Here is a 19,806-nt window from a genome sequence, read left to right as displayed (position 1 = left end):
TGCTGGGGGGGAGAGCAGCGTGCTGGGGGGGAGGGGGGAGAGCAGCGTGCTGGGGGGAGAGCAGCGTGCTGGGGGCAGGGGGGAGAGCAGCGTGTTGGGGGGAGAGCAGCGTGCTGGGGGGGAGAGCAGCGTGCTGGGGGGGAGAGCAGCGTGCTGGGGGGGAGAGCAGTGTGCCGGGGGAGGAGAGCAGCGTGCTGGGGGGGGGAGAGCAGCGTGCCGGGGGGGGGAGAGCAGCGTGCCGGGGTGGGGAGAGCAGCGTGCCGGGGGGGGAGAGCAGCGTGCTGGGGGGGAGGGGGGAGAGCAGCGTGCTGGGGGGGAGAGCAGTGTGCCGGGGGAGGAGAGCAGCGTGCCGGGGGAGGAGAGCAGCGTGCCGGGGGGGGGGGGAGAGCAGCGTGCTGGGGGGGAGAGCAGCGTGCTGGGGGGGAGAGCAGCGTGCTGGGGGGGAGGGGGGAGAGCAGCGTGCTGGGGAGGGAGAGCAGCGTGCTGGGGGGAGGGGGGAGAGCAGGGGGGAGGGGGGAGAGCAGCGTGCTGGGGGGGAGGGGGGAGAGCAGCGTGCTGGGGGGGAGAGCAGTGTGCTGGGGGGGAGGGGGGAGAGCAGCGTGCTGGGGGGGAGAGCAGTGTGCCGAGGGGGAGAGCAGTGTGCCAGGGTGTAGAGTGTGTGTTTGAGGATATACCTGCAGGTGAGAGGTGAGCTGGCGGTACTTGTGGGAACGTGCCGGTACGGGAGGGGGGAGAGCAGCGTGCTGGGGGGGAGAGCAGCGTGCCGGGGGGGGAGGGGGGAGAGCAGTGTGCCGGGGGAGGAGAGCAGCGTGCGGGGGGGGGGAGAGCAGCGTGCTGGGGGGGAGAGCAGCGTGCTGGGGGGGAGAGCAGCATGCTGGGGGGGAGGGGGGAGAGCAGCGTGCTGGGGGGGAGAGCAGCGTGCTGGGGGGGAGGGGGGAGAGCAGCGTGCTGGGGGGGAGGGGGGAGAGCAGCGTGCTGGGGGGGGAGAGCAGCGTGCTGGGGGGGGAGAGCAGCGTGCTGGGGGGGAGGGGGGAGAGCAGCGTGCTGGGGGGGAGAGCAGTGTGCCGGGGGGGAGGGGGGAGAGCAGCGTGCTGGGGGGGAGAGCAGCGTGCTGGGGGGGAGGGGGGAGAGCAGCGTGCTGGGGGGGAGAGCAGCGTGCTGGGGGGGAGGGGGGAGAGCAGCGTGCTGGGGGGGAGAGCAGTGTGCCGGGGTGTAGAGTGTGTGTTTGAGGACTTTACCTGCAGCTGTGAGGTGAGCTGGCGGTACTTGTGGATGGTCTGTTGGTAGTCAGCCACTGTCTCCTGTGCAGCGTCTGCACGTCTCTGTGCCTCACGCACACGCGCAGCCCCCATGTCCAGCTGCTCACGCAGCTCCAGTTCCGTCTCACGCGCATTTTCTTGCAGCTCGTCATTCATTTCGTTAATGGCCTCCTACAAAGGGGGGGTGGTGGAGTGGGTGGGATGGCAGCAACTGGGTCACGGCACTGGCACTTGACCCGCATTCCTAATAATCCCAAACCCCTATCCCTGTACCGTAACCACAGCCATGTCAGAATTCCTCTCTGGGCATGTAGGGGACAGCAGATTCATACTGGAGCACAGCCCAACCCCGAGATTGTTCCCGATTCACCATCGACTATCCCGCGCCCCTCCTTCCACTGATGTCCCGGCACAACCTCGAACCCTGTCCCACTGGGTCACAGCCCTGACCCCCAACCACAACTCATTCGATACACTGACCCCTCCCACTGGGTCACAGCCCTGACCCCTTCCTGGGTGTAAAAGTTGTCCCTCAGGTTCAGATATCTCTGATTCTTGATGACTGTCTTCACTGTCAAACATGACCCCTGACCCTGTGGTGACCCGGGAACAGGCGTTTGAACTCACCAAGTCGCTGACTGTCTCTCTCAGTTCCCGCACTTTCTCCTCGAGGTCCAGGTTCCTGTCGGTCAGGGTCTCCACCATCTCCTCGGCCCCCAGCGCGGCATCCACCTGGCACAGAGTGTCAGGTCAGCACAGTACTCCTCACTCTCAGTCTCAATCCCACTCCCCCAGACACTCCACTCCACTGCAGCCCCTCAGCCAATGCCCAGCCCCACACCGTCCTGTGAAAGGGCGTGCGGCACGTGGACAGCAGCCCCAGCCCAGCCCGGACACACCTGCTCCTTCAGCTCGTCGATGGTGCTCTCAGCCTGTCGCAGCTCCTCCTCCAGTCTGTCCCGCTGCACCCTCAGGCTCTCCAGCTCCGACGCTTTGCGCTCCATCGCCTTCTGCAGCTTGCTGTGTTCCTGCTTCTCCGAAGCTGACAGGTCCCGCATCCTACCCGGCACACAGAGTCAGAGTCAGAGGGCGAGAGGGCAGAGAGAGGGGGGAAGGGGGTCAGGGCAGGGGTGGGCGGGGAAAAGCCCAGGAAAGAGTGGTTGGGGGGGGAGTGCGATTGTGAGTGTTTGCTTTTTGGGACACTGACCTGACCAGAGCTTCCTTCAGCCGACTGTTCTGCTCCTCCAGCTGTTTCAGTTGATAACTGGAGGCGGCTCCATCCGTACCTGTGGAACACTTTGTCAGTGTGGGTCATGGACGCTCGCCTGTATTCCCCACCCTCCCCTTCACCCCTCGTCTCTCCTTTTGCAGCAGGGAAACATCCACTGTCCCTAACGACTACAACTGCAAGGAGTGCATCCAGCTGCGGCTTCCAACAATCCACGGTCAACTCTGGATCATTCGGGAGGCTGAAGGGATAGAAACACAGAAAACCTACAGCACAATACAGGCCCTTCGGTTCACAGCGCTATGCCGAACATGTTCTTACTTTAGAACTTACCTTGGGTTCCCCATAGCCCACTATTTTTCTAAGCTCCATGTACCCATCCAGGAGTCTCTGAAAAGACCATATCATATCCGCCTCCGCCACCGTCGCCGGCAGCCCATTCCACACACTCACCACTCTCTGCGTAAAAAACTTACTCCTGACATCTCCTCTGTACCTACTCCCCAGCACCTTAAAACTATGCCCTCTCATGCTAGCCTTTTCAGCCCTGGGAAAAAGTCTGTGACTATCCACACGATCAATTCCTCTCATTATCTTATACACCTCTATCAGGTCATCTCTCATCCTCCGTCGCTCCAAGGAGAAAAGGCCGAGTTCTCTCAACCTATTCTCATAAGGCATGCTCCCCAATCCAGGCAACATCCTTGTAAATCTCCTCTGCACCCTTCCTATAGTTTCCACATCCTTCCTGTAGTGAGACGACCAGAACTGAGCACAGTACTCCAAGTGGGGTCTGACCAGGGTCCTATATAGCTGTAACATTACCTCTCGGCTCTTAAACTCAGTCCCATGGTTGATCAAGGCGAATGCACCGTACACCTTCTTAACCACACAGTCAACCTGTGTAGCAGTTTTGAGTGTCCTATGGACTCAGACCCCAAGATACCTCTGATCCTCCACACTGCCAAGAGTCTTACCATTAATACTATATTCTGCCATCATATTTGACCAACCAAAATGAACCATATATGGGTTGAACTCCATCTGCCACTTCTCAGCCCAGTTTTGCATCCTATCAATGACCACTGTAACCTCTGACAGCCCTCCACACTATCCACAACACCTCCAACCTTTGTTTCATCAGCAAATGTACTAACCCATCCCTCCACTTCCTCATCCAGGCCATTTATAAAAATCACAAAGAGAAGGGGTTCCAGAACAGATCCCTGAGGCACACCACTGGTCACTGACCTCCATGCATGGATGATAAATAGGACATATAGAGAGGTGGTTCTACCCAAGGTACAGGACACAGGAAACTGGGTGACAGTCAGGAAGGGGAAGGGGATAGGCAGCCAGTGCAGAGTACCCCTGTGTCCATCCCCCTCAACAACAGGTATATCACTTTGGTGAGCTGTAGTGATAGGGGATTCATCAGTTAGGGGAACAGACAGGAGATTCTGTGGACGAGAACAAGATTCCCAGGTGGTTTATTGCCTCCCAGGTGCAAGGGTAAGCGACATCTGAGATCGAGCCAACAGCATTCTGAAGTGGGAGAGTGTGCAAGCAGAGGTCATGGTCCACATTGTTACCAGCGACATTAGCAGGAAGGGTGATGAGGTCCTGCAAAGTGAGTTCAGGGAGTTTAGTGCTAAGTTAAAGGACAGGGGCTTGCTACCCGTGCCATGTACTAGTGAGACCACAAATAGAAAGATTATACATTTTAATATGTGACTAAGGAGTTGGTATATGAGGGAAGGCATAAGATTTTTTGGATCATTGGGCTCTCTTCCAGGGAAGGTGAGACCAGTATGGAAGGGATGGTTTATGTCTGAACTGGAACAGGCTTAATATCCCAGTGGGGAGGTTTGCTGGTGCTGCATGGTGGGGTTTAAACTAGAGTTGCAGGGAGATGGGAACCAGAATGGCAGAACAGCTAGTGGAGCAGTTATGGAGGCAGATGTTGGTAAGACCTCAGACAAAGTCAGGAATCAAAAGATTGAACATGGTGTGACTTGTGTCCTGAGCTGCGTGTATTTCAATGCAAGAAGTATCATAGGAAAGGCAGATGATCTCAAGGCATGGATCAACACCTACAGCTACGGAAGGAAATTTTGTCACATGGTGTGAGCAGAATTATCTGCAGCTTAATGTGAAAAAGACTAAGGAGCTGGTGGTGGACCTGAGGAGAGCTAAGGTACCGATGACCCCTGTTTCCATCCAGGGGGTCAGTGTGGAAATGGTGGAGGATTACAAATACCTGGGGATACGAATTGACAATAAATCGGACAGGTCAAAGAACACTGAGGCTGTCTACAAGAAGGGTCGGAACCGTCTCTATTTCCTGAGGAGAGTGAGGTCCTTTAACATCTGCCGGATGATGCTGAGGATGTTCTACGAGTCTGTGGTGGCCAGTGCTATCATGTTTGCTGGTGGCAGACACCAACAGAATCAACAAACTCATTCGTAAGGCCAGTGATGTTGTAGGGATGGAACTGGACTCTCTCACAGTGTTGTCTGAAAAGAGGATGCTGTCTAAGTTACATGCCATCTTGGTCAATGTGTCCCATCCACTACATAATGTACTGGGTGGGCACAGGAGTACATTCAGCCAGAGACTCATTCCACCGAGATGCAACACAGAGCGTCATAGGAAGTCATTCCTACCTGTGGCCATCAAATTTTACAACTCCTCCCTTGGAGGTTCAGACACCCTGAGCCAATAGGCTGGTCCTGGACTTATTTCATAATTTACTGGCATAATTTACATATTCCTATTTAACTATTTATGGTTCTATTACTATTTATTATTTATGGAGCAACTGCAACGAAAACCAATTTCCCCTGGGATTAATAAAATATGACTATGACTATGAATTATGATATTGTAGCCATTGGTGAGACTTGATTGCAGGAGGGACAGGACTGTTGTAGGGATTTTAAAGTGATAGAGTGTGAGGCATTGAAGTGGGACAAGTTGCGTTACTGGTCAGGGAAGATGTCGTGGCAGTGCTCTGTCAGGACAGCACAACTAGTGAGGCATTATGGGTGGAACTGAGGAATAAGCAAGATATGACCATGTGCGATACTAGGTCTCCTATTAGGGAACGAGACAGGGCAGGTAATAGAAGCTTGTGTAGTGACCACAATGCCATTAGTTTCAAAGTAAATAAGGAAAAAGATAGGCAGATTGAGATTCTAAACTTTGAAGGAATCAGAAAGGATCTGGCAAGTGTGGATTGGGACGAGGGATAGGAACCAGTATGATCCAGCAGGATTACAAGCAGATGATGGGTATAACAAGAATTTAAGGAAGGACAAGCCAATGTCTGGATGCAAATGTCAACAGTGCAAAGAGTTAAATTGTACCAGACGCAAAATTCAAAACTGTGAAGAAGACAGGACTGAAGGTGCTGTAGTTAAATGCGTGTAGCATTTGGAATAAGGTGGACGAACTTGTGGCGCAATTAAAGGTGGTTGGTATGACATTGTGGGCATCACTGAGCTGTGGCTGAAAGAAGGCCGTAGTTGGGAGCTTAACATCAAAGGCTATACTTTGTATCGAAACGACAGGCAGAAAGGCAAAGGTGGTGGTGTATGTCAGTTGGTAAGAGATGGCATTACATCTTTAGAAAGAGGTGATACAGGGTCAGAGAATGTTGAATCGCTGCGAGCGGAGTTAAGAAATTACAAGGGTAAAAAAACATTTTGGGAATCATATATAGGCCTCCAAATAATAGCCAAGGTGTGGGGTTGAGATTGCAAAGGGAGCTGGAAAAGACATGTAATAAATGTAATGATGGGGACTTCAATATACAAGCAGATTGGGAAAATCCGGTTGGTGTCAGAATGCAAGAGAGGGAATTTATTGAATGCTAGAACAGCCTGTGCTTCAGCCTACTCGGGGAAAAGCTATCTTAGATTGAGTGTTGTGTGATAACCCAGATCTTATTAGGGAGCTTAATGTAAAGGAACCCACAGGAGGCAGTGATGATAATATACAATTTCAGAAGGAGAAGCATAAGTTACATGTATCAGTATCGCAATGGAATAAAGGGAATTACAGAGGCATGAGAAAGAAGTTTGCCCAGGTGGATTGGAGGAGGATACTGGCAGGGATGATGGCAGAGCAGAGATGGCTGAAGTTTCTGGGAATAGTTCACAAGGCACAGGATGGTTATAACCCACAGAAGAAGTTGTTCTCAAATGGCAGAGGTAAGCAACCATGGCTGACAAGGAAAGTTAAGGACTGTATAAAAGCCAAGGAAAGGGCATACAAGGTAGTAGAAGTGAATGGGAAGTTGGATGATTGGGAAGTTTTTAAAATCCAACAAAGGGCAACTAAAAAAGCTATAATGAGGGAAAAGATGTAATATGAGGGCAGACTAGCCAATAATATAAAGCAGGATACCAAAAGCTTTTTCAGTTGTATAAAAAGTAAAAGGGAGGTGAAAGTTGATATTGGATCACTGGAAAATGATGCTGGTGAGGTAGTAATGGGGGGGGGGCAGAGAAATGGCAAACAGTAAATGCGAGATCATCCACTTTGGAAGGAATAATAGAAGAGCAGATTATTATTTAAAGATTGAAGCATGCTGTTGTGCAGAGGGACTTGGGAGTGCTTGTTCATGAATCGCAAAGAGTTGGCTTGCAGGTACAACAGGTTATTAAGAAGGCAAATGGAATGTTGGCCTTCATTACTAGAGGGATTGAATTCAAGAGCAGGGAGGTCATGCTGCAACTATACAGGGTACTGGTGAGGCTGCACCTGGAGTACTGTGTGCAGTTCTGGTCTCCGTACTTGGGGAAGGATATACTGGCTTTGGAGACAGTGCAGAGGAGGTTCAAAAGGTTGATTTCAGAGATGAAGGGGTTAACCTATGAGGAGAGATTGAGTCGCCTGGGACTATACTCTCTGGAATTCAGAAGAATGAGAGGGGATCTTATAGAAATATACAAATTTTTAAAAGGGATAGATTAGATAGAAGTAGGAAAGTTGTTTCCATTGGTAGGTGAGACTAGAACTAGGGGACATTGCCTCAAGATTCAGGGGAGAAGATTTAGGACGGAAATGAGGAGAAACTGTTTCTCCCAGAGAGTGGTGAATCTGTGGAATTTTCTGCCCAGGGAAGCAGTTGAGGCTTCTTCACTGAATATATTTAAGAGACAGTTAGATAGACTTTTTACACAGTAGGGGAATTAAGGGTTATGGGGAAAAGGCAGGTAGATGGAGCTGAGTTTACGGACAGATCAGCCATGATCTTATTGAATGGCAGGGCAGGCTCGATGGGATAGATGGCCAACTCCTGCTCCTATTTGTTATGTTTTTATGCACTTAATGGGTACTTCACATCCTTCTTCATGGTGGAAAACACAAGCAGTATGGCAGAAGTCTATGAGTGTCAGGGGGCAGGAGTGAGTGCCATTGCTACGACAAAGGAAAAAGTGCTAGGCAAACTCAAAGGTCTTAAGGTGGATAAGTCACCTGGACCAGCTGGACTACATCCCAGAGTCCTGAGAGTGGTTGCTGAAGAGATAACAGATGCAATAGTCATGGTCTTTCAAGAATCACTTGTTTCTGGCATGTCCCAGAGGACTGGATGATTGCAAATGTCACTCCACTGTTTAAGAAGGGAGGAAGGCAAAAGAAAGGAAATTAGAAGCCAGTTAACCTAACCTCAGTGGTTGGAAAGTGATGCAGTCTATTATTAAGGACAAAGTTTTGAGGTACTTGGAGATTAATGATAAAATAAGTCAAAGTCAACATCGTTTCTGTAAAGGGAAATGTACGATAATGGATTTTGGGAAAAGGAACAATAGTGCAGACTACTATCTAAATGGGGAGAAGGTTCAAACATCAGAGATGCAGAGGTACTTAGCAGACCTCGTGCAAGACTCCCACAAGGTTACTTTACAGGTTGAGTCTGTGGTAAAGAAGGCAAATGCAATGTTGGTTTTTATTTCAGGGGGAAGAGAATGTAAAAGCAAGGCGACAATGCTCGGCCTTTATAAGATTCTAGTCAGGCTGCACTTGGAGTATTGTCAACAGTTTTGGGCCCTATCCATATCTCAGAAAGGATGTGAACCTCCTCTGGAGTCTCTCCAATGACAAGGATGATTCATGGGAATGAAGGGGTTAACATGTGAGGAGTGTTTGGCAGCTTTGGGCCTGTAGTCACTGGAATTTAGAAGAATGTGGGGGGATCTCATTGAAACCTACAGAATGTTGAAAGGACTAGATGTGGTGGATGTGGAGAGGATGTTTCCCATGGTGGGATATCCAGAACTAGAGGGCACAGCCTCAGAATTGAAGGACGATCCTTTAGAACAGAGGTAAGGAGGAATTTTTTTAAGCCAGAGTAGTAAATCTGTGGAATACTCTCCTACAGACTCGGTGGAGGCCAAGTCCACTAGGCAAAATGTCACTCCACTCTAAGAAAAGATGAACGCAGCAGAAAGGAAATTATAGACCAGTTAACCTGACCTCAGGTTGGGAAGATGTTAGAGTCAATTGTTAAGAACAGGGTGACACAGGACAAGAAAGTACAAAGTCAGCATGGTTTCCTTCAGGGAAAATCCTGTCTGAAGAAACTGTCGGAATTCTTTGAGGAGATTACAAGTAGGATAGATAAAAGGCATGCAGTGAATGTCGTATATTTGGACTTTCAGAAGGCCTTTAATAAGGCGCAACACACGAGGCTGCTTACCAAGTTCAGCGCCCATGGTATTACAGGAAAATTATTAACATGATTAGAGTATTGGCTGATTGGAAAAAGGCAGGGAGTAGAAATAAAAAGATCCTTGTCCAGTTGGCTGACAGTGACTCGCTGTGTTCTGCAGAGGTTGGTTTTGGGTGATTTAGACGATGAAATAAATGGTTAAGAGGAATAGATAGAGTGGATAGCCAGCGCCTCTTCCCCAGGGCACCACTGCTCAGTACAAGAGGACATGGCTTTAAGGTAAGGGGTGGGAAGTTCAAGGGGGATATTAGAGGAAGGTTTTTTACTCAGAGAGTGGTTGGTGCGTGGAATGCACTGCCTGAGTCAGTGGTGGAGGCAGATACCCTAGTGAAGTTTAAGAGACTACAGGACAGGTATATGGAGGAATTTAAGGTGGGGGGTTATATGGGATGCAGAGTTTAAGGGTCAGCACAACATTGTGGGCCGAAGGGCCTGTACTGTGCTCTACTATTCTATGTACAGCTTCTCCCGTCTCAACCCATCCACCCCAGTCTCTCCCCTCTCAACCCATCCACCCCAGTCTCTCCCGTCTCAACCCATCCACCCCAGTCTCTCCCCTCTCAACCCATCCACCCCAGTCTCTCCCCTCTACAGTCCATCCACCCCAGTCTCTCCCCTCTACAGTCCATCCACCCCAGTCTCTCCCCTCTCAACCCATCCACCCCAGTCTCTCCCCTCTCAACCCATCCACCCCAGTCTCTCCCCTCTACAGTCCATCCACCCCAGTCTCTCCCCTCTCAACCCATCCACCCCAGTCTCTCCCCTCTCAACCCATCCACCCCAGTCTCTCCCCTCTACAGTCCATCCACCCCAGTCTCTCCCCTCTCAACCCATCCACCCCAGTCTCTCCCCTCTCAACCCATCCACCCCAGTCTCTCCCCTCTCAACCCATCCACCCCAGTCTCTCCCCTCTCAACCCATCCACCCCAGTCTCTCCCCTCTACAGTCCATCCACCCCAGTCTCTCCCCTCTCAACCCATCCACCCCAGTCTCTCCCCTCTCAACCCATCCACCCTAGTCTCTCCCCTCTACAGTCCATCCACCCTAGTCTCTCCCCTCTACAACCCATCCACCCCAGTCTCTCCCCTCTCAACCCATCCACCCCAGTCTCTCCCCTCTCAACCCATCCACCCCAGTCTCTCCCCTCTCAACCCATCCACCCTAGTCTCTCCCCTCTACAGTCCATCCACCCTAGTCTCTCCCCTCTACAACCCATCCACCCCAGTCTCTCCCCTCTCAACCCATCCACCCTAGTCTCTCCCCTCTACAACCCATCCACCCCAGTCTCTCCCCTCTACAACCCATCCACCCCAGTCTCTCCCCTCTCAACCCATCCACCCTAGTCTCTCCCCTCTACAACCCATCCACCCCAGTCTCTCCCCTCTACAACCCATCCACCCCAGTCTCTCCCCTCTACAACCCATCCACCCCAGCTTCTCCTGTCTCAACCCATCCACCCCAGTCTCTCCCCTCTCAACCCATCCACCCGTCTCTCCCCTCTCAACCCATCCACCCCAGCTTCTCCCGTCTCAACCCATCCACCCCAGTCTCTCCCCTCTCAACCCATCCACCCTAGTCTCTCCCCTCTACAACCCATCCACCTCAGTCTCTCCCCTCTCAACCCATCCACCCGTCTCTCCCCTCTCAACCCATCCACGCCAGTCTCTCCCCTCTCAACCCATCCACCCCAGTCTCTCCCCTCTACAACCCAACCACCCCAGTCTCTCCCCTCTACAACCCATCCACCCCAGCTTCTCCTGTCTCAACCCATCCACGCCAGACTCTCCCCTCTCAACCCATCCACCCCAGTCTCTCCCCTCTCAACCCAACCACCCCAGTCTCTCCCCTCTCAACCCATCCACCCCAGCTTCTCCTGTCTCAACCCATCCACCCCAGTCTCTCCCCTCTACAGTCCATCCACCCCAGTCTTTCCCCTCTCAACCCTTACCCTCCGTCTCTTTTCAAGGACACTGGAGAGCCCATGACCACAGACACATGAGCTGTCACTGCTGAGCGCGTAACAAGAGAGTTCAGCAGACTTCACCTAGGCTAGGCTATGGGCCTGGACAGCATCAGCCCAAGAGTACTCAAGGTATGTGCAGTCTTTCAACACATCTTTAATTTGAGCCTGAGCTTGCACAGGGTCCCTGTTCTGTGCAAAGCATCCTGCCTAGTTCCACGACCCAAGAAGACATGTCCCACCACACCCAGTGACTACAGACCAGTAGCACTGTCCTCACATGTTATGAAATCATCAGAAAGACTAGCCCTGACACATCTCCGGATTATCGTAAATCCATCACAGGATGCCCTGCGGTTTACTTACCAACCACCTACTGGAGTTGAGGATGCCATTATCTCCCTGCTTCTACGAGCTGACACCCATCTGGATGAACCAGGCAGCACTGCGAAAATCATGTTCTTTGATTCCTCCACTGCTTTAAGCACCATATGACCTGCTTTACTCGGGAATAAGCTCACAGAGATGCAGGTGGATGTTCCTGTGGCATCCTGGATTACAGACTACCTGGTCAGACAGCCACAGTATGAGAGATTGCAGAGCTGTGTATCAGATACTGGGGTTAGCAGCCCAGGGGACTGTGCTGTCCCTGTTCCTGTCACTATCTACACCTCAGACTTCAGATACAACTGGGAGTCCTGCGACCTGCAGGGGTTATTGGATGACTCACAATTGTCGGCTGTAAAAGCCGGGGTCCAGAGGCTGAGTACAGGCGAGTGGTGAACAACTGTAGAGTGGTGTCAGCTGGATCACCTGCAGCTCAACATCACTATGGCAAAGGAGCTGATGGTGGACTTTAGGAAGGTGAAAACACCCTGCATTCCCATCTCCATCACGGGAACAGATGTGGAAGTCGTCCGGGACTGCAAGTACTGGGAAACAATGGACCCAGCACAGATCCCTGTGGCACACCACTGGTCGCAGGCCTCCAGTCAGACAGGCAACCTTCTACTGCCTGGCTTCTCCCAGGAAGCTAATATCTAATCCAATTTACTGTCCTAAACCAAATACCAAGCGATTGAACTTTCTTGACCAATCTCCCAAGCAGGAACTTGTCAAAGGCCTTGCTAAAGTCTCCGAAGACAAAGATTCACTGCCTTGCCTTCATCAATTCTCCTGGTAACTTAAAGGTCATTAAAAAATTGCAGACCAGTCAGCCCATTTAATCCATCCTAACCATTTAAACATCCCAATCCACACCCCCCACCCTATCAACTCTCCTCACATTCAAGACATTACCCACCCCCAGGGTACTCCATTCCACACTCCCCACCCATTCGACACTCCCCACATTCCGGACATTACCCACCCCCAGGGAACTCATTTCCACACCCCCACCCATTCGACACTCCTCTCATTCCAGACATTACCCATCCCCAGGGTACTCCATTCCACACCCCCACCCATTCGACACTCCCCACATTCCGGACATTACCTACCCCCAGGGTATTCCATTCCACACACCCCACCCATTCCACACTCCCCACATTCCGGACATTACCCACCCCCAGGGTACTCCATTCCACACTCCCCACATTCCGGACATTACCCACCCCCAGGGTACTCCATTCCACACCCCCACCCATTCCACACTCCCCACATTCCGGACATTACCCACCCCCAGGGTACTCCATTCCACACCCCCACCCATTCCACACTCTTCTCATTCCAGACATTACCCATCCCCAGGGTACTCCATTCCACACCCCCACCCATTCCACACTCCCCACATTCCGGACATTACCCACCCCCAGGGTACTCCATTCCACACCCCCACCCATTCCACACTCTTCTCATTCCGGACATTACCCACCCCCAGGGTACTCCATTCCACACCCCCACCCATTCCACACTCTTCTCATTCCAGACATTACCCATCCCCAGGGTACTCCATTCCACACCCCCACCCATTCGACACTCCCCACATTCCGGACATTACCTACCCCCAGGGTATTCCATTCCACACCCCCCACCCATTCCACACTCCCCACATTCCGGACATTACCCACCCCCAGGGTACTCCATTCCACACCCCCACCCATTCCACACTCCCCACATTCCGGACATTACCCACCCCCAGGGTACTCCATTCCACACCCCCACCCATTCGACACTCCTCTCATTCCAGACATTACCCACCCCCAGGGTATTCCATTCCACACTTCCCACATTCCGGACATTACCTACCCCCAGGGGATTCCATTCCACACCCCCCACCCATTCCACACTCCCCACATTCCGGACATTACCCACCCCAGGGTACTCCATTCCACACCCCCACATTTCGGACATTACCCACCCTCAGGGTATTCCATTCCACACTTCCCACATTTCGGACATTACCCACCCCCAGGGTACTCCATTCCACACCCCCACATTTCAGACATTACCCACCCTCAGGGTATTCCATTCCACACTTCCCACATTTCGGACATTACCCACCCCCAGGGTACTCCATTCCACACCCCCACATTTCGGACATTACCCACCCTCAGGGTACTCCATTCCACACCCCCACCCATTCGACACTCCTCTCATTCCAGACATTACCCACCCCAGGGTACTCCATTCCACACCCCCACATTTCGGACATTACCCACCCTCAGGGTACTCCATTCCACAACCCCACACACGATACCTCAGCTCCCCCACACACAAATCTCATGGGGTGAGGGGGTCACATGCTCATTGGCGAGGTTGGGATGGGTTGGGACGATAACGCGCTGCGCAGTGGGTCGCAGATCCCGCAGTGGGAGGAAGCCTCCAGCAGCATGACACTCAGCACCCCTACCCTTTTCCTCGATCTCGTGCTTGAGGATCTCCAGGTCGGTGCTGAGCTCATCCACCCGCTCCTTCAGCCCGTCCACTTCCTGCTGCAGGGACTCCGCCCGCTCCTCCGCCATCTCCTTGTCCAGCGTCGCCATCTCAATGGCATCCGCTGTGTCTGCCATCTCCTCCATGTAGTGGTCCCGAGCCTCCAGAGCCTCCTTCGCCTCCTGTGCACAGCACGGCATGGCGCATCAGTGAGGTGTACATTCAGTGCCACATTCCCCATCAGTCAAACTCACAGTGTCAGTCCCCGTGCACCAACCCATCCCGCAAGCCCCATCAAACGCACACTGCAATCACTTGTGCAGCCGTCAGTCCCGTGTCGGTCAAACGCAGTGTCAGTCCCGTGTTGCAATCAAACACACATGACAGTCCCACGTGCACCCGTCAGTTTTGGGTGTCTCCGGCAGTAAAACACACACCGTCAGTTATGGGTGTTATTGTCAGTAAAACACACACCGTCAGTTATGGGTGTTATTGTCAGTAAAACACACACTGTCAGTTATGGGTGTCTCCAGCAGTAAAACACACACCGTCAGTTATGGGTGTTATTATCAGTAAAACACACACTGTCAGTTATGGGTGTCTCCAGCAGTAAAACACACACCGTCAGTTATGGGTGTTATTATCAGTAAAGCACACACTGTCAGTTATGGGTGTCTCCAGCAGTAAAACACACACGGTCAGTTATAGGTGTTATTATCAGTAAAGCACACACTGTCAGTTATGGGTGTCTCCAGCAGTAAAACACACACTGTCAGTTATGGGTGTTATTATCAGTAAAACACACACTGTCAGTTATGGGTGTCTCCGTCAGTAAAACACACACTGTCAGTTATGGGTGACCCGTCAGTCTCGCATGTCCTGCTGGTACCAACATAAGCAGTGAGATCAGTCATACATCAGTCCTGCATAACCCCATCAGTACCAATGTAGACCATTTGTCCTGCATGACCCCATCAGTACGAACACACTGTCAGAAATATCCCATGTCAATTGTTCCTATCCCCATCAGTACTACTACACATCAGTCCCATGTTTACCAATGAGTACCTGTATCTGTGAGTATCAATAGACATCATCAGTGCTGTACACACACCGTCAACCCCAACCCTGAACACCAGAACATTCCTATCACACCCAGATCCCCAAACACAGCCCAGAGCCTGTGAACACCAACACAGAAATCGCCCCCCTCCGCCCCCACTGGCTCCAGACTCCACAAACTCAACTACTTGGGTTGGCGGATCAATGAGGTCTTCCTCCATGAGTTTCGGGAGCTCGGTAGCTGTTTAAAGAACAGAACCGAACCTCAAAGGCCAGATTCTCGGGATTGCTTCTACTACCACGAGGCAACCAAAACAGTGAGACAGCGACATACAGCAATACAGCACAGATACAGGCCCTTCGGCCCAATCTGTCCCTGCTGACCATAGCTACCTCCCTTCAACCATTCCCTACTTGAAACAATGGGCACAGCCTGGTCAGTATAGTTCAACACACCATGACTGCTTTTAGTCCTAATTGTATTGTCTTGCAGAAAATCTGTATGTTTTTGTTGTGATGCTACTTATTTATAAGACATAGCAGCAGAATTCTGCCATTCAGCCCATCGAGTCTTCTCTGCTATTCTGTTATGGCTGAGTTATTAACTCTATCAACGCCACTCTCCTGCTTTCTCCTGGTAACCTTCGACACCCTGACTAATCAAGAACCTACTAGCCTCCGCCTTAAACATACCCAATGATTTGGCCTCCACAGACACCCCTGGCAACGAATTCCACTGATTCACCAATTTTTCCTCATCTTTGTTCTAAATGGACACACCTCTATTCTGAGGTTGTCCCTTCTGGTCTAAGATTCCCCCACTGTGTGAAACATCTTCTCCACATCCACTCCACTGAGGACTTTCAAAATTCAATAGGTTTCAATGAGATACCCAGTCATTCTTCTAAACTCGAAGACAGACCTCAAATGCTCCTTCAATACCAGCACATCCTTTATAGATAAGGGGCCCAAAACAGCTCATAATACTCCAACTGAGGACTCCCATTTCCCTTTGCACCTCTGATTTCTCAATTTTCTCCCCATTTATAAAATAGTTCAGGCCTTTATTTTTTCCCCCAAAGTGCATGATCATACTTCCCTAACAATTCATCTGCCACTTCATTCCATTCTCCCAATCTGTTTAAGGCTCCCTCCCTTTTTCCTCAACACTACCTGCACCTTCACTATACTGTCCACAAAACTAGCCACAAATTCATCATTTCCAAATCGCTGACGTACAACGTGAAAACAATCAGTGCCAACACAGACCCCTGTGACACACCAGCAGCCAACCAGAAAAGCCCCCGAGAATCCGCCTCTTTGCCTCCTGCCAATCAGACGATCCTCTATCCATGCTAGCACCTTTCTTTAAGTTTAGTAAAGCAATGAGTCATAAGCAAAGAGCTTCCAGTCAAGATGGTAACTATGTATAAATCCATCTAGATAGACCATGAAACCATATATTTCACTTCTTTTATGTCTTGTATGTTTCTATTTCCTCATGAATGTGATTCTGGAACTGTTGGAGCCTATGATTTGCACTTTGGAGTGCTTCAGCACTCTGCACTCCCCAAGAGGATTCCGGAAGACAGAGGCACTGTGCACAAACTTCGTGGCGAGAAGGCTACAAGACGGGTTATGAGCCAATGTTCAAGTCCATTTCACTGATTAAAGCTTCTATTATCCGCTGATTAAAGAGATGAAGGAGGACAAAACATAGAGGCCAGTGCCAAAGGCGAGAGCCTGCCTTTTGATCACTGGTGGGATCACTCTGTTATCAGAGACGACACCGCCTTTTGATCACTGGTGGGATCGCTCTGTTAGAGAGAGAGGACACTGCCTTTTGATCACTGGTGGGATCGCTCTATGAGAGAGAGGACACTGCCTTGTGATCACTGGTGGGATCATTCTATCAGAGATAGGACACTGCCTTTTGATCACTGGTGGGATCGCTCTGTTATCAGAGAGAGGACACAGCCTTTTGATCACTGGTGGGATCACTCTGTTATCAGAGAGAGACGACACTGCCTTTTGATCACAGGTGGGATCGCTACATTATCAAAGAGAGGACACTGCCTTTTGATCACTGGTGGGATCGCTCTATGAGAGAGAGGACACTGCCTTTTGATCACTGGTGGGATCACTCTGTTATCAGAAACAGAGGACACTGCCTTGTGATCACTGGTGGGATCGCTCTGTTATCAGAGAGGACACTGCCTTTTGATCACTGGTGGGATCGCTCTGTTATCGGAGAGAGGACACTGCCTTTTGATCACTGGTGGGATCACTATGTTATCAGAGAGAGGACACTGCCTTTTGATCACTGGTGGGATCACCCTATAAGAGAGAGGACACTGCCTTTTGATCACTGGTGGGATCGCTCCGTCATCAGAGAGAGGACACTGCCTTTTGATCACTGGTGGGATTGCTCTATGAGAGAGAGGACACTGCCTTGTGATCACTAGTGGGATCACTCTGTTCTCAGAGAGAGGACAATGCCTTTCGATCACTGGTAGGATCATTCTGTTATCAGAGAGAGAGGACACTGCCTTTTGATCACTGGTGGGATTGCTCTATGAGAGAGAGGACTGCCTTGTGATCGCTGGTGGGATTGCTCTATGAGAGAGAGGACACTGCCTTTTGATCACTGGTGGGATCACTCCGTTATCAGAGAGAGGACAGCCTTTTGATCACTGGTGGGATCGCTCTGTTATCAGAGAGAGGACACTGCCTTTTGATCACTGGTGGGATTGCTCTATGAGAGAGAGGACTGCCTTGTGATCGCTGGTGGGATTGCTCTATGAGAGAGAGGACACTGCCTTTTGATCACTGGTGGGATCACTCTGTTATCAGAAAGAGAGAGGACAATGTCTTTAGATCACTGGTGGAATCACTCCATGAGAGAGAGGACACTGCCTTGTGATCACTGGTGGGATCGCTCTGTTATCAGAGAGAGGAAACTGCCTTTTGATCACTGGTGGGATTGCCCTATGAGAGAGAGGACACTGCCTTTTGATAACTGGTGGGATCACTCTGTTATCAGAGAGAGAGGACACTGCCTTTTGATCACTGGTAGGATCACTCTGTTATCAAAGAGAGAGGACACTCCCTTTTGATAGCTGGTGGGATCGCTCTATGAGAGAGAGGACACTGCCTTTTGATCACTGGTGGGATCGCCCTATGAGAGAGAGGACACTGCCGTTTGATCACTGGTGGGATCGCTCTATGAGAGAGAGGACACTGCCTTTTGATCACTGGTGGGATCGCCCTATGAGAGAGAGGACACTGCCTTGTGATCACTGGTGGGATCGCTCTGTTATCAGAGAGAGGACACTGCCTTTTGATCACTGGTGGGATCGCTCAGTTATCAGAGAGAGAGGACACTGCCTTTTGATCACTGGTGGGATTTCTCTATGAGAGAGAGGACACTGCCTTTTGATCACTGGTGGGATCGCTCTGTTAGCAGACAGAGGACACAGCCTTTTGATCACTGGTGGGATCGCTCTGTTATCAGAGAGAGGACACTGCCTTTTGATCACTGGTGGGATCACTCCGTTATCAGAGCGAGGACACTGCCTTTTGATCACTGGTGGGATTGCTCTATGAGAGAGAGGACTGCCTTGTGATCGCTGGTGGGATTGCTCTATGAGAGAGAGGACACTGCCTTTTGATCACTGGTGGGATCGCTCTGTTATCAGAGAGAGGACACTGCCTTTTGATCACTGGTGGGATCCCACCGTTATCAAAGCGAGGACACTGCCTTTTGATCATGGTGGGATTGCTCTATAACAGAGAGGACTGCCTTGTGATCGCTGGTGGGATTGCTCTATGAGAGAGAGGACACTGCCTTTTGATCACTGGTGAGGTCGCTCTGTTATCAGAGAGAGGACACTGCCTTTTGATCACTGGTGGGATCACTCCGTTATCAGAGAGAGGACTGCCTTTTGATCACTGTTGGGATTGCTCTATGAGAGAGAGGACTGCCTTGTGATCGCTGGTGGGATTGCTCTATGAGAGAGAGGACACTGCCTTTTGATCACTGGTGGGATCACTCTGTTATCGTTGAGAGAGAGAGGACAATGTCTTTTGATCACTGCTGGAATCGCTCTATGAGAGAGAGGACACTGCCTTGTGATCACTGGTGGGATCACTCTGTTCTCAGAGAGAGGACACTGCCTTTTGATCACTGGTGGGATTGCTCTATGAGAGAGAGGACTGCCTTGTGATCGCTGGTGGGATTGCTCTATGAGAGAGAGGACACTGCCTTTTGATCACTGGTGGGATCACTCTGTTATCAGAGAGAGAGAGGACAATGTCTTTTGATCACTGGTGGAATCGCTCTATGAGAGAGAGGACACTGCCTTGTGATCACTGGTGGGATCGCTCTGTTATCAGAGAGAGGACACTGCCTTTTGATCACTGCTGGGATTGCTCTATGAGAGAGAGGACTGCCTTGTGATCGCTGGTGGGATTGCTCTATGAGAGAGAGGACTGCCTTGTGATCGCTGGTGGGATTGCTCTATGAGAGAGAGGACACTGCTTTTTGATCACTGGTGGGATCTCTCGATGAGAGAGAGGACACTAACTTTTGATCACTGGTGGGATCACTCTGTTATCAGAGAGAGAGGACACTGCCTTTTGATCACTGGTGGGATCACTCTGTTATCAGAGAGAGAGGACACT

At 51.1% G+C, this 19,806-nt stretch overlaps 1 protein-coding gene across 1 annotated transcript in view; it reads right to left on the bottom strand.

Annotated features, from left to right (window-relative positions):
• Positions 1–14,293, bottom strand: part of LOC134345895 (dynactin subunit 1-like) — a 133,499-nt gene extending 119,206 nt beyond the window's left edge. The window contains exons 1-5 of the mRNA XM_063047237.1: positions 14,039–14,293; positions 2,467–2,545; positions 2,159–2,318; positions 1,887–1,991; positions 1,239–1,430 (exon numbers count right to left, since the gene is read on the bottom strand). Coding sequence (XP_062903307.1) covers positions 1,239–1,430; positions 1,887–1,991; positions 2,159–2,318; positions 2,467–2,545; positions 14,039–14,261 — 759 coding nt within the window. The 5' untranslated portion in view covers positions 14,262–14,293. The remainder of the gene's footprint in view (positions 1–1,238; positions 1,431–1,886; positions 1,992–2,158; positions 2,319–2,466; positions 2,546–14,038) is intronic.
• Positions 14,294–19,806: the final 5,513 nt, after the last annotated feature.

The sequence above is a fragment of the Mobula hypostoma genome, chromosome 4, assembly GCF_963921235.1.
Source record: "Mobula hypostoma chromosome 4, sMobHyp1.1, whole genome shotgun sequence".
Classification (NCBI taxonomy): Eukaryota; Metazoa; Chordata; class Chondrichthyes; order Myliobatiformes; family Myliobatidae; genus Mobula; species Mobula hypostoma.
Note: the sequence above shows the minus strand (reverse complement) of the source record. Positions and strands in the feature narration are given on the sequence as shown.